The sequence below is a fragment of the Kogia breviceps genome, chromosome 13 (assembly GCF_026419965.1).
Source record: "Kogia breviceps isolate mKogBre1 chromosome 13, mKogBre1 haplotype 1, whole genome shotgun sequence".
Lineage (NCBI taxonomy): Eukaryota > Metazoa > Chordata > Mammalia > Artiodactyla > Physeteridae > Kogia > Kogia breviceps.
The window spans coordinates 48,055,819-48,068,666 of record NC_081322.1 but is presented as its reverse complement, the minus strand read 5'-3'; the positions used below and the strand labels follow the sequence as shown (position 1 = coordinate 48,068,666).

General features: G+C 43.0%; 1 protein-coding gene across 3 annotated transcripts in view; it reads right to left on the bottom strand.

Moving 5' to 3' along the window:
* DCBLD1 (discoidin, CUB and LCCL domain containing 1) overlaps window positions 1–12,848 on the bottom strand; it is a 98,785-nt gene that overhangs the window by 20,943 nt on the left and 64,994 nt on the right. For 2 of the 3 annotated variants that reach the window (XM_059083999.2, XM_067011714.1), the window contains one exon: window positions 10,729–12,812. The exons of the other annotated variant lie outside the window; for it this stretch is intronic. In XM_059083999.2, the coding sequence (XP_058939982.1) occupies window positions 12,292–12,812 (521 nt within the window). In that variant the 3' untranslated portion in view covers window positions 10,729–12,291. Of the gene's footprint in view, window positions 1–10,728; window positions 12,813–12,848 lie in introns of those variants that run through there. 3 annotated transcript variants of the gene reach the window in all.

The following is a 12,848-nucleotide window of genomic DNA, read 5'->3' as shown; positions in this document are numbered from 1 at the left end:
GGAAAACATAGGAGGAACACTCTGACATAATCACAGAAAGATCTTTATTGACCCACCTCCTATTGTAATGGAAATAAAAACAAAAATAAACAAATGGGACCTAATGAAACTTAAAAGCTTTTGCCCAGCAAAGGAAACTATAAACAAGACAAAAAGACAACCCTCAGAATGGGAGAAAATATTTGCAAATGAATCAGCAAAGGAGTAATCTCCAAAAATTAAAATAGCTCATGCAGCTCAATATTTTAAAAAACTACCCAATCAAAAAATGGGCAGAAGACCTAAATAGACATTTCTCCAAAGAAGACATACAAATGGCCAAGGTGCACATGAAAAGCTGCTCAACATCACTAACTATGAGAGAAATGCAAATCAAAACTACAATGAGGTATCATTGCACACCGGTTAAAATAGTCATCATCAGAAAATCTACAAACAACAAATGCTGCAGAGGGTGTGGAGAAAAGGGAACCCTCTTGCACTGTTGGTGGGAATGTAAATTGATACAGCCACTATGGAGAAGAGTATGGAGGTTCCTTAAGAAACTAAAAATAGAATTACCATATGATCCAGCAATCCTACTACTGGGCATATACACAGAGAAAACCATAAATCAAAAAGTTCATTGTTCATGGCAGCACTGTAGCCAGGTCCTGGAAGCATCCTAAATGCCCAGCGACAGACAAATGGATAGAGAAGATGTGGTACATATATACAATGGAATATTACTCAGCTATAAAAAGAAATGATATTGGGTCATTTGTGAGACATGGATGGACCTAGATAGAGCCTGTCATACAGAGTGAAGTAAGTCAGGAAGAGATAAAGAAATATCGTATATTAATGCATATTTGTGGAATCTAGAATAATGGTACAGATGAACTGGTTTGCAGGGCAGAAATAGAGACACAGATGTAGAGAACAGACGTATGGACTTCAAGGGGAGAAAGCGGGGGGTGGGGTGGGGATGGTGGTGTGATGAATTGGGTGATTGGGACTGACTTGTATACACTGATGTGTATAAAATTGATGACTAATAAGAACCTGCTGTATAAAAAAATAAGTAAATCTGTATAGCCATTTTAGCAATATTAATTATTCCAGTCCAAGGGCATGGGATATCTTCCCATTTCTTTGAATCATCTTCTGTTTCCTTTATCAATGTTTTATAGTTTTCTGCTTATAGGTCTTTCACCTGCTTGGTTAAATTTATTCCTAGGTTTTGGGTTTTTTGGTTTTTTTGATGTGATTTTAAATGGGATTTTTTTTTTATTTCCTCTTTCTGATATTTCATTGTTAGTGTAAAGAAATACAACAGATTTCTGTTGTATTTATATTAATAAATTGTACAATTAATAAATTGTATATTTTGTATCCTGCTACCTTCACATTCCAATGTGAAAATAATGCTAATCTTGTATATGCCAATTTAAACTCGCCTCAAAGTTTATAAAGTAAAAATAGAACCATAAGAAAATTATAAAAGCCCCTCACAATAGTGGAGATTGCAAGAAAACTTTCAAAGAAACCAGGAGAGAAGGAAGATTTAAACAGCAAAAGTAACAAGATTGTTTTAAAGTTCAAGTTAAAGAGGGTATTTGGTTATAAAAGAAAGCCTTAGCCTTTAAATAGGATGATAGATGAATGGACTATAAGAAGGAAAATTAGATACACAAGATGTAAAACAGACAACTAAAACAAACTCTGCTTTGGAAAGGTAAATTTGCAATTTGCTAAAATGCCAGCAGGGGGCAGAAGATTCCAAATGTGATATTTTACTGCCACCTATTGTTAGAGCTGGAAGGCTTTATAAAGATTATCAAATAAAATACTCTTTATTATGAGGATGAACAAACTGAGGACTAGGAAAGATATTACTTTCCAGGGTCACACAGCTAGTAAGTGTCAAGAGGCAGAACTGAAATCCATCTCTTTGTTCATCTTTAATAGGCCATATTCAAAGAGGGAAAAAGGAAATACAGATGAAATTGTTGGTTTTTCAGTCTTGCTCTCCCAATAATTATTTTTAGTTTTCTTAAATGGTGCAGGGTTTGATGAAGCCAAGGATTGATTCTGGGTTGTTTTTTTTTGTTTGTTTTTTGTTTTTTAATTTTTTTTTTTTTTTTTTTGTGGTAGGCGGGCCTCTCACTGTTGTGGCCTCTCCCTTTGCGGAGCACAGGCTCCGGACGCGCAGGCTCAGCAGCCGTGGCTCACGGGCCCAGCCGCTCCGCGGCATGTGGGATCTTCCCGGACCGGGGCACGAACCCGTGTCCCCTGCATCGGCAGGCGGATTCTCAACCACTGCGCCACCAGGGAAGCCCTTGATTTTTTAAAAAAATTAATTAATTAATTTATTTTTTGGCTGCGTTGGGTCTTCATTGCTACATGTGGGCTTTCTCTGTGTGGGCTTTTCATTGTGGTGGCTTCTCTTGTTGTGGAGCACAGGCTCTAGGCGTGCAGGCTTCAGTAGTTGTGGCTCTCGGCTCTAGAGTGCAGGCTCAGTAGTTGTGGCACACGGGCTTAGTTGCTCTGCGGCATGTGGGATCTTCCTGGACCAGGGCTTGAACCCATGTCCGCTGCATTGGCTGGTGGATTCTTAAGCACTGCGCCACCAGGGAAGTCCTGATTTTTTAAAATGATGGTTGAGCTGCATCTGGATTTCAATAGAAATAGTTTCTTTGTAGTTGAGTGACTGTTAGATGCAAGAACTTCTCAAGTTACGAGTCCTCCATCCTTGAGACTGTAGCATTCCCCCTCCCCACTCCACAGATGGGGTGTGTGTGTGTGTGTGTGCGTGTGTGTGCGCGCGCACGCGTGCGCCTGCCTACGGTCCCCAGTTCTTTAGTAAGCAATGTTTGTGACTTTCAGGGAAGTGTCATTGTCACTAGGTGCCTTCCTATTGTCATCCGCACCATTGTTAAGGGCATTTTTACCTCTGCCTACGGCTGTAACAAGTAGATTATCAGCTTCTGAAAGTGGGGAAATAGTAGAACTAAAAAAAAATTAAAAACTGATTTTTCAGGAGAAAAAGACAAACTTTTGGCTATACCAGTCATGAAAAGGAGAGTACTAAATGCAAATGCACAAAATAGGAAATAAGGGAGAAATAGCCATAAAAGCAGAGGGAACTAAAAGGATAATGAAAGACTGTTTTGTTCAATTCCATATGAATAAATTTGAAAACTTTTCTAAGAGAATACAATTTACCAAAACTGAAGTTTTAAAATCTAAACAGATTTCCCTAGGAAAAAAATAGAAAAATATTGTCAGATTGCTGCCAACCCTGACAAATTACTCCAATATATAGTTTCACAGGGCAATACTACTAAACCTTTAAAAGGCAGATAATTCTAATGTGTAGGGCTTCCTTGGTGGCGCAGTGGTTGAGAGTCCTCCTGCCGATGCAGGGGACGCGGGTTCGTGCCCCGGTCCGGTAGGATCCCACGTGCCGCGGAGCGGCTGGGCCCGTGAGCCATAGCCGCTGAGCCTGCGCGTCCGGAGCCTGTGCTCCACAGCGGGAGAGGCCACAGCAGTGAGAGGCCCACGTACAATCTCTAATGCCTAGCAAGTGAAGAACCTAGGAAGAGAAGAAAACTTCTAAATTGTTTTTGTCAAGAAACCTGATAAGGATTGGCACAAAGAAAAAAATGAAAGGGTATCTTGAAAAAGAATATTAATGCAAAAATTCTAAATAAAATGTTATCACTGTGAATTCATCAGCACTTTAATAGACTCATACCCCATAACCAAATGTTTAACGTTAGGGCATCTATTGGTATAATTAATCATTTGGCTGGGTCTAGAGAGGGATTTTCTTCTAGGGGAGAAAATCATTTGCTTCTAATTCCAGAGATGCTGAAAAGGCATTGGTCAAATTCAATACCCATTCTTGGTGAGGGGAAAAAAAGGACATAATCTAATAACATATACCCCAACATAATCTATGCCCCAAAGCCAGCATCATGTTTAGTAGGGAGATACTAGAAGCATTTAATACGGCACTGGAGGAATTAAATGTACATATAAGTATTATAAAGGAGGTTGCATCAGCACTATTTGCAGACATTATGATCACATTCCCCAAAAGCTAAATCAACTAAAAACTACTAGAAATAAGGAATTTAGTAAAGGAGCAGTATGTAAACAAATCAACCAGGACAAAAAATTAATTATATATTAAAATATATATGTCTGTAACTGCTAATACCAACATAGTGCTTATCATGGGTCAGGCACTGTTCTAAAGGTTTTACATGTATTAACTCTTGCAGTGTTCACCAAAACCCCATGAGGTATATACTATTATGATCTTCATTTAGAAATAAGGAAATGGAGTCAGAGAAAGAGAGGTAAAATAACATTTTCTTGGTCACACAACTAGAGCAGAATTTGAACCCAGGCAGACTAGTCCCAGAATTCATGCTTTTTTCCACTAGGGCCATAGTGGTTCTTGATATATAAAAGGAAGGGTGTGGGATCATTTACAATGACAACAAAAAACTCCTAAGCATAAATTAAACCAAAAATGTGTATTAGTTATATGAAGACCATTTAAAATGCCCTGAAAGGATGCAAAAGAAGGCTTGAACAAATGGAAAGGGTTATTATAGAAAATAAAAATTCCATTAGAAAAAAGAATGGGAGATAAAGCATATGAAAATTCTAGGCTTAGATCGCTCTTGAAAGAAAGAGGACAGGTAATTAGAAGGGCTTGGGATATTAAGGGAGAATTCTTTACATTTGTGAGAGATTTGAACAAGTTTATAGGTTGAGAGGAAGATACCAGTTCAGAGGGAGAAGTTGAAAATAAGGGAAATGGAAATCATTGGAGGGAAATCAGAGGTGAGGGAGAGGCAGTGGGTGAAGGCTTCAGACACCTTTTCCATCGACACAGGAGGGAAGCGTTGGCATGGATACAGCTTTTTGTGGGAAGGGGCATGCGCAGGTAGCTGTGGGACCTGACTTTAGTGACTTCCCTATAGGTGAGGGAGGTGGCAAGGTCTCAGTAAAGGGAAACTGCGCAGAGTGGCATTGCTCTGGAATAACTGCTGAGAGAGATGCAAAAAGAAGTAGATCCAAGATAAGTGGAAGGGTTGAGGAGTAATGAGCCCCAGGTAAACTGGAAACTGGGAGTTGATAAGAGCCCCTGTGTGAATGGTTACGCAGTGTTTTTCTGCTGCCGTGATGGAGATGTGAAGATGGTTTCCTGACGGGCACTTACGTTGTCAGGGCCTCCGGTTTGGCAGTCCAGGAGAGACTAGAGTGAAAATACTCAGACAAAACAGTTCAAGTGATGGATGGGGAAGAAGAGGAAACTGAAAAAGCTTAGCCACCAGAGGCAAATGATGGGATCTAGGCATTAAAGAAATTAAATCTCTTAATGAGATCAATGAATAAGTAGGATAAAAGGTGAGGAATCAGAAGAATTGGAGGTTTTGAGCAGGGACAGCATTATTAAGATTTCAGAGCTGGAGTTCTTGCGGGTGTTATAAGTGTGAACGTGTGTGGAGGTGGTTTAAGTGAACTGCAGGTTTCTAGAGTAAATGTCAAAAAATCATAAAAGTGACCATGTTGGACACTGAACTGTTCAACATGATTAACAGGAAAAGCGGAGAAGAATTGAGCTAGGTGACAGTCCTCAGTCAGTGGGGAAAATTGCTTGGAAGATACTAGGTGACACAGGGAGAAGAAAAGATGGTAGAGCTAGCCGGCACGAGTCTCATGCAGGCAGAGGGTTTTGCATGGGGCTGAAGGAGAGAGTGGATGGCCAAGTGGGAATCAGAAGGAAGGTGTGCGTTGTGGGATGGATGAAGAGAAAAGGCAGCTTCCACTTGAAAAGGACTAAAAGAAATGGTGTTGGAAGACAATTTAGACTTCAGATTGGGCAGAAAGAAAAGGATGCAGTATTTATTGATCACCTCTATGCAAAACACTGATATAATCAGTCTTCACAACAGCCCTTTTACAATCCTTTCCACTTTAGGGATTAAGAAGTGGGTTTAGAAATCACCAGTGTTAAAAGATACACTGAGGCATATTAAAATTTTTAAGAGTTTATTTGAGCATTTATGGATTCTAATTGGGTAGAGACAAACTGGAAGTAGTTAGGAGCACTCCACCAAAGGAGCCAGAAGAAAGACTTAGAGAAAGTATGGAAAGTATGGAAGCAAAGAAAGGAAATTATTTGATTGGCTAGAGCGTAAAGACTAGTTCGCTATTTGTGATTGGTTGTCCTTAGCTTTCCATTTCATAACCTTGAGTTATTTACAGGCTTAGATTTTGGTTTGCTTACCTAGGCTGCCATGGCATTAGAGCCACATCAATCTCATGTCCTCCTTGTTTAACTAATTTAATACCAGTATAATGTGCCTGAAATCATGTACTTACAAAGATTAAATCCCAGGTTAAACCTAAGTTCTATATGGTTCTAAAGCCTGTGCTATTTGCAATAAATATGATATCTTCTGTCTGTTGTGGAGTATCATTCCAAGATGGCAGACTAGATAAGAAAAACTGTCTGAATTTCCTGGGTAAAATAAAATCAGAATTCTTTAAAAGGCCCAGCTAATCTTAAGAAATAAAGGGAAATACCCAGTTTCTTCTTTGATTCTGATACCTGACAAGTAGAGTGAAAAGCACTGATGAGCTGAGGCTCTGGGCATCCTGGAGTTGGGGAGAGTTTCAGTTCCTTAGATGCTGGGTATTTAACCTCCAGGAAGGGATAGGAAACAAGATTTGGGGTTAGGCTTGGCAGGAACAGTGAAAGAGTGAACCTAAAAAAATCTGCCCAATAAGACAACAAAGGATGAATGAATGACCCTGGGTGACAAGGGCAGTCTCCCCTGAGGAATTAAAACCAGAGGGCTGTGCTGCACACAGGCTTGGGTCTAAACTTTCAGTATAGTTTAGGAACCGCCAATCCAAAAGTTAAAATACAAACCTGTGCAGGGTGGGTGATACTCCTGGTATGAGGGTTGCAAGATTTAGCAAATAAAAATTATAGGACATGAATACTTTTTTAATATAAATCTGTCCCATTGCACAGAACGTACTTGAACTAAAGAATTATTTGTTTTGTTTTGTTTTTGCAGTACGCGGGCCTCTCACTGTTGTGGCCTCTCCCGTTGCGGAGCACAGGCTCCGGACGCGCAGGCCCAGCGGCGATGGCTCACGGGCCCAGCCGCTCCGCTGCATGTGGGATCTTCCCAGACTGGGGCACGAGCCCGTGGTCCCCTGCATCGGCAGGCAGACTCTCAACCACTGCACCACCAGGGAAGCCCGAATTATTTGTTTTTTATCTGAAATTCAAACTTAACTGGGTATCCTGTATTTTATCTGGCAGACCTACCTGGTGTACCTGACAGATACAAATTCGAAACCCGTCAGAAAGGACATTGTCATGAAGTTTTCACAAGGAGGAAAAAGCCCTGCTGAGGGATGGTTCACAATCCAAAGTCTGAGACCACACAAAGACACAAACCATCACAAACAAGAGTCGGTAGAAACAACAAACAGGACAGAGCCTCAAGAACTTCTGCTTGTTCATTCACTGAGCAGATACTTCTTGAACACTGCCCTAAGTGCTGGAATATGCAGGGAACAAAACAGACAAAAGTCATTCCCCTCATGTGATATGGTCTAGTGGGAGAGTCAGATAATAAGCAAGAAAATAAAACTCTGCCGGATTAGTGACACACATTAAGGAGAAAAGTAAAGTAGGAAAGGAGATAGAAAATGTGTTAGAGGAGAAATGTGCAGTTTTCTGACAGGGAGAGGAAGGAAGAGGTCGTGGAGGTTTCAGTGGAGTACAGACTTGACAGAGGTAAAAGAACAAGCCGCGCAGCTATCTAGGGGAAGAGCTTTCCAGAAAGAGAACAGCAAGTGCATAGTGTGTCCCTGTCATGTGTAGGTGACAGCCAGAGGGCCCACGTGGCTGGCATGGGGTAAACAAGGTGGGAGAAGTAGGAGATGAGGTCAGAGAGGTGACAGCACGATGGGGGGTGCAGATCACAGATTTGTCCTGTCCAACACAGTAGCCACATGTGGCCATGTACAATTAAATAAATGAAAAGTCAACAAAATTAAAAATTTATTCCTGTCACGCCAGCCACATTTCAAGTGCTCCATAGCCACATGTGGCTGGTGGCTACCCTACTGAGCAGCTCAGAGTATTTCCATTCTTGAAAAAGTTTTACTGGACAGTGTTGACAGAGCCTTATAAATCACTGCACAGACTTTGGCTTTTACTCTAAATGAGATGAAGATAAGAGAAAAATCAAAGAGAATGTAAAATTAGTAGGTTTCAAATGATTAAAAGAAGGAATCAAAGCCAAAGAAAATACCAAGACAGTGTAGAAAAGGGAAGACTTGAAAAAGAATCAGTAGACTGTGCAGAAATTTTTTTATAATTGACATTAAAACCTCAATGATTAAATAGCCGGTTAGATAGCAGAATTGGGAATTAGTAAACTGGAGTGTAATATGTAATCTTATACAGTGCTTCATGTGGGCCGGACGGTGCTCTGAAAGCTTCATTTAATCTTCATAACAGCCATAGGTAGGGGGAGAGTATTTTTTTTTTTTTCCCCCAGGTAACAAGCAAGGAAACAGGTGCAGAGAAGTTCTGGTGCCTTGTCCACCATGCACTCAACAACTGTGCCACGTTGTCTTTCAGGAATTTACCTAGAACGCAGCACAGAACGATAAAGAGATGGAAAATAAGAGGGATGAAGAGACATGGGGGATAGAATGAGAAGGTCCAATGAGCATCCAACAGGAATTCCAGGACTGAATAAAGAAAACAGCAAAGAGGCAAGTAGTATTGGAAAAAAGGGGCCGAGACTTTTTCACAGTTGATAAAGATGAATCCTAAGATTCTAGAAGCACAAGTCCCAAGTGAATACAAATGAATTTATAGCCCAACACAACGTGGTAAAATTGCAGAATACCAAAAAGCAGAGTGAAAAATCTTTAAAGCCTCTAGGAGAATTTATTCCCAGAATAGGGAGAGGCTGGGCGAGAGACCCATAGTGGGAGATGAGAGATCTGTAGCGGGCCATGAACACAGCAGTGTGGCTTTGAGAAGAGCACTGGGTTGACTGGATGGGCTGTGTTTGGGGGCAGGGACTGCTAGCTGGACTATATTCAACCCTAGCTTCTCATTGGTGGGACTCAGCTCCTCCCAGTTCCTGGCAAGAGCCTAGGCATGTGCTCTCTCTTAACTCAAGTAAGTACAGGGTGAGCACTGCTCTCCGAACCTTAATAAATATTTGGTGCATGAATGAATGCAAGAGAAGCATTTTGAGAATAGTGAGGCCAAGCTGGTGGCTATACTTGGATTGCTGAACTGATGTATGTATTTATGAAAGGCCTTGTGGTGATGTTTTTATGAAAGGCTATTCATGGTGTCTATAGTTGTGATATAATATAAATTTGATTTTAGTTTCTGCTAAGAATCTAAAGCAGTGTAAGATAAACACAGAAAAATCTCTAGCATCCTTTCCAGAGGTTTTCTAGGCTGAGTATAAATATTGGTGCAAGTGTAAATCGTAGTAGTAGAACCCAGAGCACAGTTTCAGCAGCCTCTGTGGACAGCATAGTCTTGTCTGTCAGAGCAGATGTGTTTTCACCACAATTGTAAAAAGTGACAGAATGCAATCTTTGCCTCCCAATAGGATTTGGTAACAGAAAAAAAACCAGACAGTTGCCTTATCTTATGTGCTAATGTTGCAAAACAATGGAAAAGAAAAACAGTATTCTCCTGCTCTTATCCTCTAGTTTAAGCTTGGCCCTGTTGGGTGTATCAGACAGACTTTTCCACTGCCTGTCCTGGGCTACACAGTCGGTCATTCTGAGGAAGCAAGCGGTGTTCCAAAACAAAGTCCTGTTCTCCCACTTTCTGTCATGATTAGATCATGTATACAGGGAAGAAATGTGATAGATGGACACAGCCCAGCCCCACTGTAAGTCTGTTTTTATGGACTACTATTTTTTTTTTTTTGCGGTATGCGGGCCTCTCCCTGCTGTAGGCCTCTCCCATTGCGGAGCACAGCACAGGCTCCGGATGCGCAGGCCCAGTGGCCATGGCCCACGGGCCCAGCCACTCCGTGGCACGTGGGATCTTCCCAGACCGGGGCACGAACCCGTGTCCCCTGCATCGGCAGGCAGACTGTCAACCACTGCGCCACCAGGGAAGCCCTGGACTACTATTTTAATGTTAAAAATATATACAGCCCAAATGTCGTCACAATTGTTATCTGTAGGCCTTGGAGGAAGGCACATTCACATCGTTGTTACACATAAGGAAACTGAGGCTCAGGGTTATGTAATGACCAACTGAATATACAAATGGATCATGGCCATACCGTAAGTAAAAACAGAACTCTGGCTGGCAGTGCACAGCAGCAAGCATGGGAAACCAACTCATCATCCATAGTCACCAGCCCAGAACCCGGCCTGCTGTAAGTCAGACTTGTAGGAAGCCTACAAGTTGTAGACTGGATTGTTAACTTTTTGTAACAATCCGGGAAGCCAAACTAAAATGCATGAAACAATCGACCCCAAATCGCTATAATTTTATTAATAACTGACAGCTTCCATAATTTTTGTCCCCAGTTCCAGAGGAAGCCAGATATGCTTCTTCCACTGCACCACTTGCACGTTTACGGAAGCTGAGCCTCAAGTGCCTTCAGTAGCCCAGCAAGCAGGACACCAGTGAGAGACTGGGGTACGTACGTTGGTTTGGCATAGTTTATTGCAATTAGTATTCGTAGAAAACCATGTAAACTCACAAGGTAAATGGTTTAACCTCCACAATAACCACAGATAGTCTGCTTTGACCTTCCAGCACCTCAGTATTCTAAAATTTATGTTTCACAGAAAGTCAGTCATGCAAATAGGAGTATAATACATTTTTAGGGAAAGGATCTTTTTGGTCCACATTTTCTATTAAAACAAACAAACATACACTTTCCTCTTTGGCAAAAGAGGTTAAACCCCCCCCCTTCCCCAGTGAACTCACAAAGCAAACTCAGATAAAAACCACTGAACATGAGGTACAGCTGAAGTCTGGGCTAATCTGGAATTACACATACTCGAGGGGAAATTTTTTCTTACAAAATTAGTTGTTTCCAACCATCTCAGTAGAAAAGCTCTATGTAGATTTGGCCTCAGTCACTTTTGTAAGAACACAAGTCACGTAACTTTTTCGTGTTTCAGAGTACGATGTGCTATTTCTGAAGAAAGTCATGAAAAGTGTGGGTGTCTGACCTCAGCAGTATTTTTAATCTGAGGAACAAAAGCGTCTGACACAGTAATTTACAGCGTAATTGCTGTGCCACCTTCATTCAGTTTGTTGAGAGAGCAGTTTTGGTTGCCATTAAGTCTCAGCATTTGGCTTTGCAGACAGTTTGAAAAGGCAGATTTGCATGTGAAAGCAAATATCTGCCAGGCCTGAGGTGAGCAAGAAGCAAAGTGTGAAGGCCAGCTGCTCAGGAGCCTGGTCCCACAGGCTGCGGGCAGTGAGGCCCCCTGCAGGCTCCAGAGACCTCCTGCTCCTTGCACACCTTGACAGGCCGCTGCACATCCCCACCTGAAGTGGAGTCTAAGGAACTGGCAGCTGCTGAGGTGGTGTATTTTGTTTGTTTGTTCTTTTTAATCTACAGTCATAATTGCAAACAAACAACCACCCTGGTGAGCTTTTCTTGCTTCAAGTAATTTCATTCCTTCCAGGAGAAGAATGTTAACAATGCTTTTAGTTCTCGATATCAAAGGAAAGGAAATGAGCCATAATAACAACAAGATTAAGTTTAAACAGACCTGCTGCTAACACACTATCAGATAAGGTATCTTTAAAGTGAACATACTATTATGTACGTTTTTGCAACAGCTGCATTCTCCTACATAACCTCCGTGTAGAACCAAAATCTGCGCAAGCAAACTTAAGTTACTTTAATTCTTGTTAAATACAACTCTGTACAGATTGCACATTTTACACCGAAGCAGCTCGGTATCACAGTTAGAGAAATGAAAAATGCCATCTGAAAACTTTCATTTTTCTAGCCCCACAAAACCCAACAGACGCTCGCCCTAAGGGTCAGAACAAAACCAGCTGCACAATTCTGTAAACAGTGGGGGGGGGGGGGGGGTGTGCCTCTACGACTCCACCGCAGGATCCCGTTAAACCACGTGCGCGCGCGCACACTCACTCTGTCTCGCGCGCGCATCTCGCCGCTTCCAGGGCCGCGCACAGCCCGGCGCTCAGTACCACAGCAGCTTTCATTCACAGTGTGTTCACAGCAGAGCGGTCATGGCCGTCTGGTTGAGGGGCCTGAGGCAGTCTCTGGGGGCCAAGTAGGCAGCGTTGGTAGCGGGGTTGACCTGCGGCTTCTGATAGGCGGGATCAGCGCGCCGCGTGGCTGAGCCGCCACCGCCGCTGCCGCCCTTGGGCTTGTCGTAGCCCGGGTCCGCGGGCGCGGGGCTCTGCGGCAGCTGGTAGCCGGCGGCCGGGGAGAAGGCGCCGGAGGAGAGGGAGTGCTTGTGCGCCGGCCCGGGCCCCGGCACGCGGTAGCCGCTCCGCGCCGAGAAGGAGTGAGCCCGGGCCAGGTGCCGCTCCACGATGGGCGTGGCGTACTCGGGCTCGGGGTTGGTCAAGGGCAGGGCGTACTCGTGGCGGCTGGCCGGGAGGGGGCAGTCGTAGTGGCCGCCAGCCTCGGCGTCCGGCCCCGCCTCGTCGGCCTCGGTGTCCATCGGCCGGAAGGTAGAGCCCTTCCTGGCGACCGTTCCGGTGCCAATCATGAGAGGCTGCTGGTAATCTGAAACCCAAAGGGCAGACGTTTGTGCAACCCCCC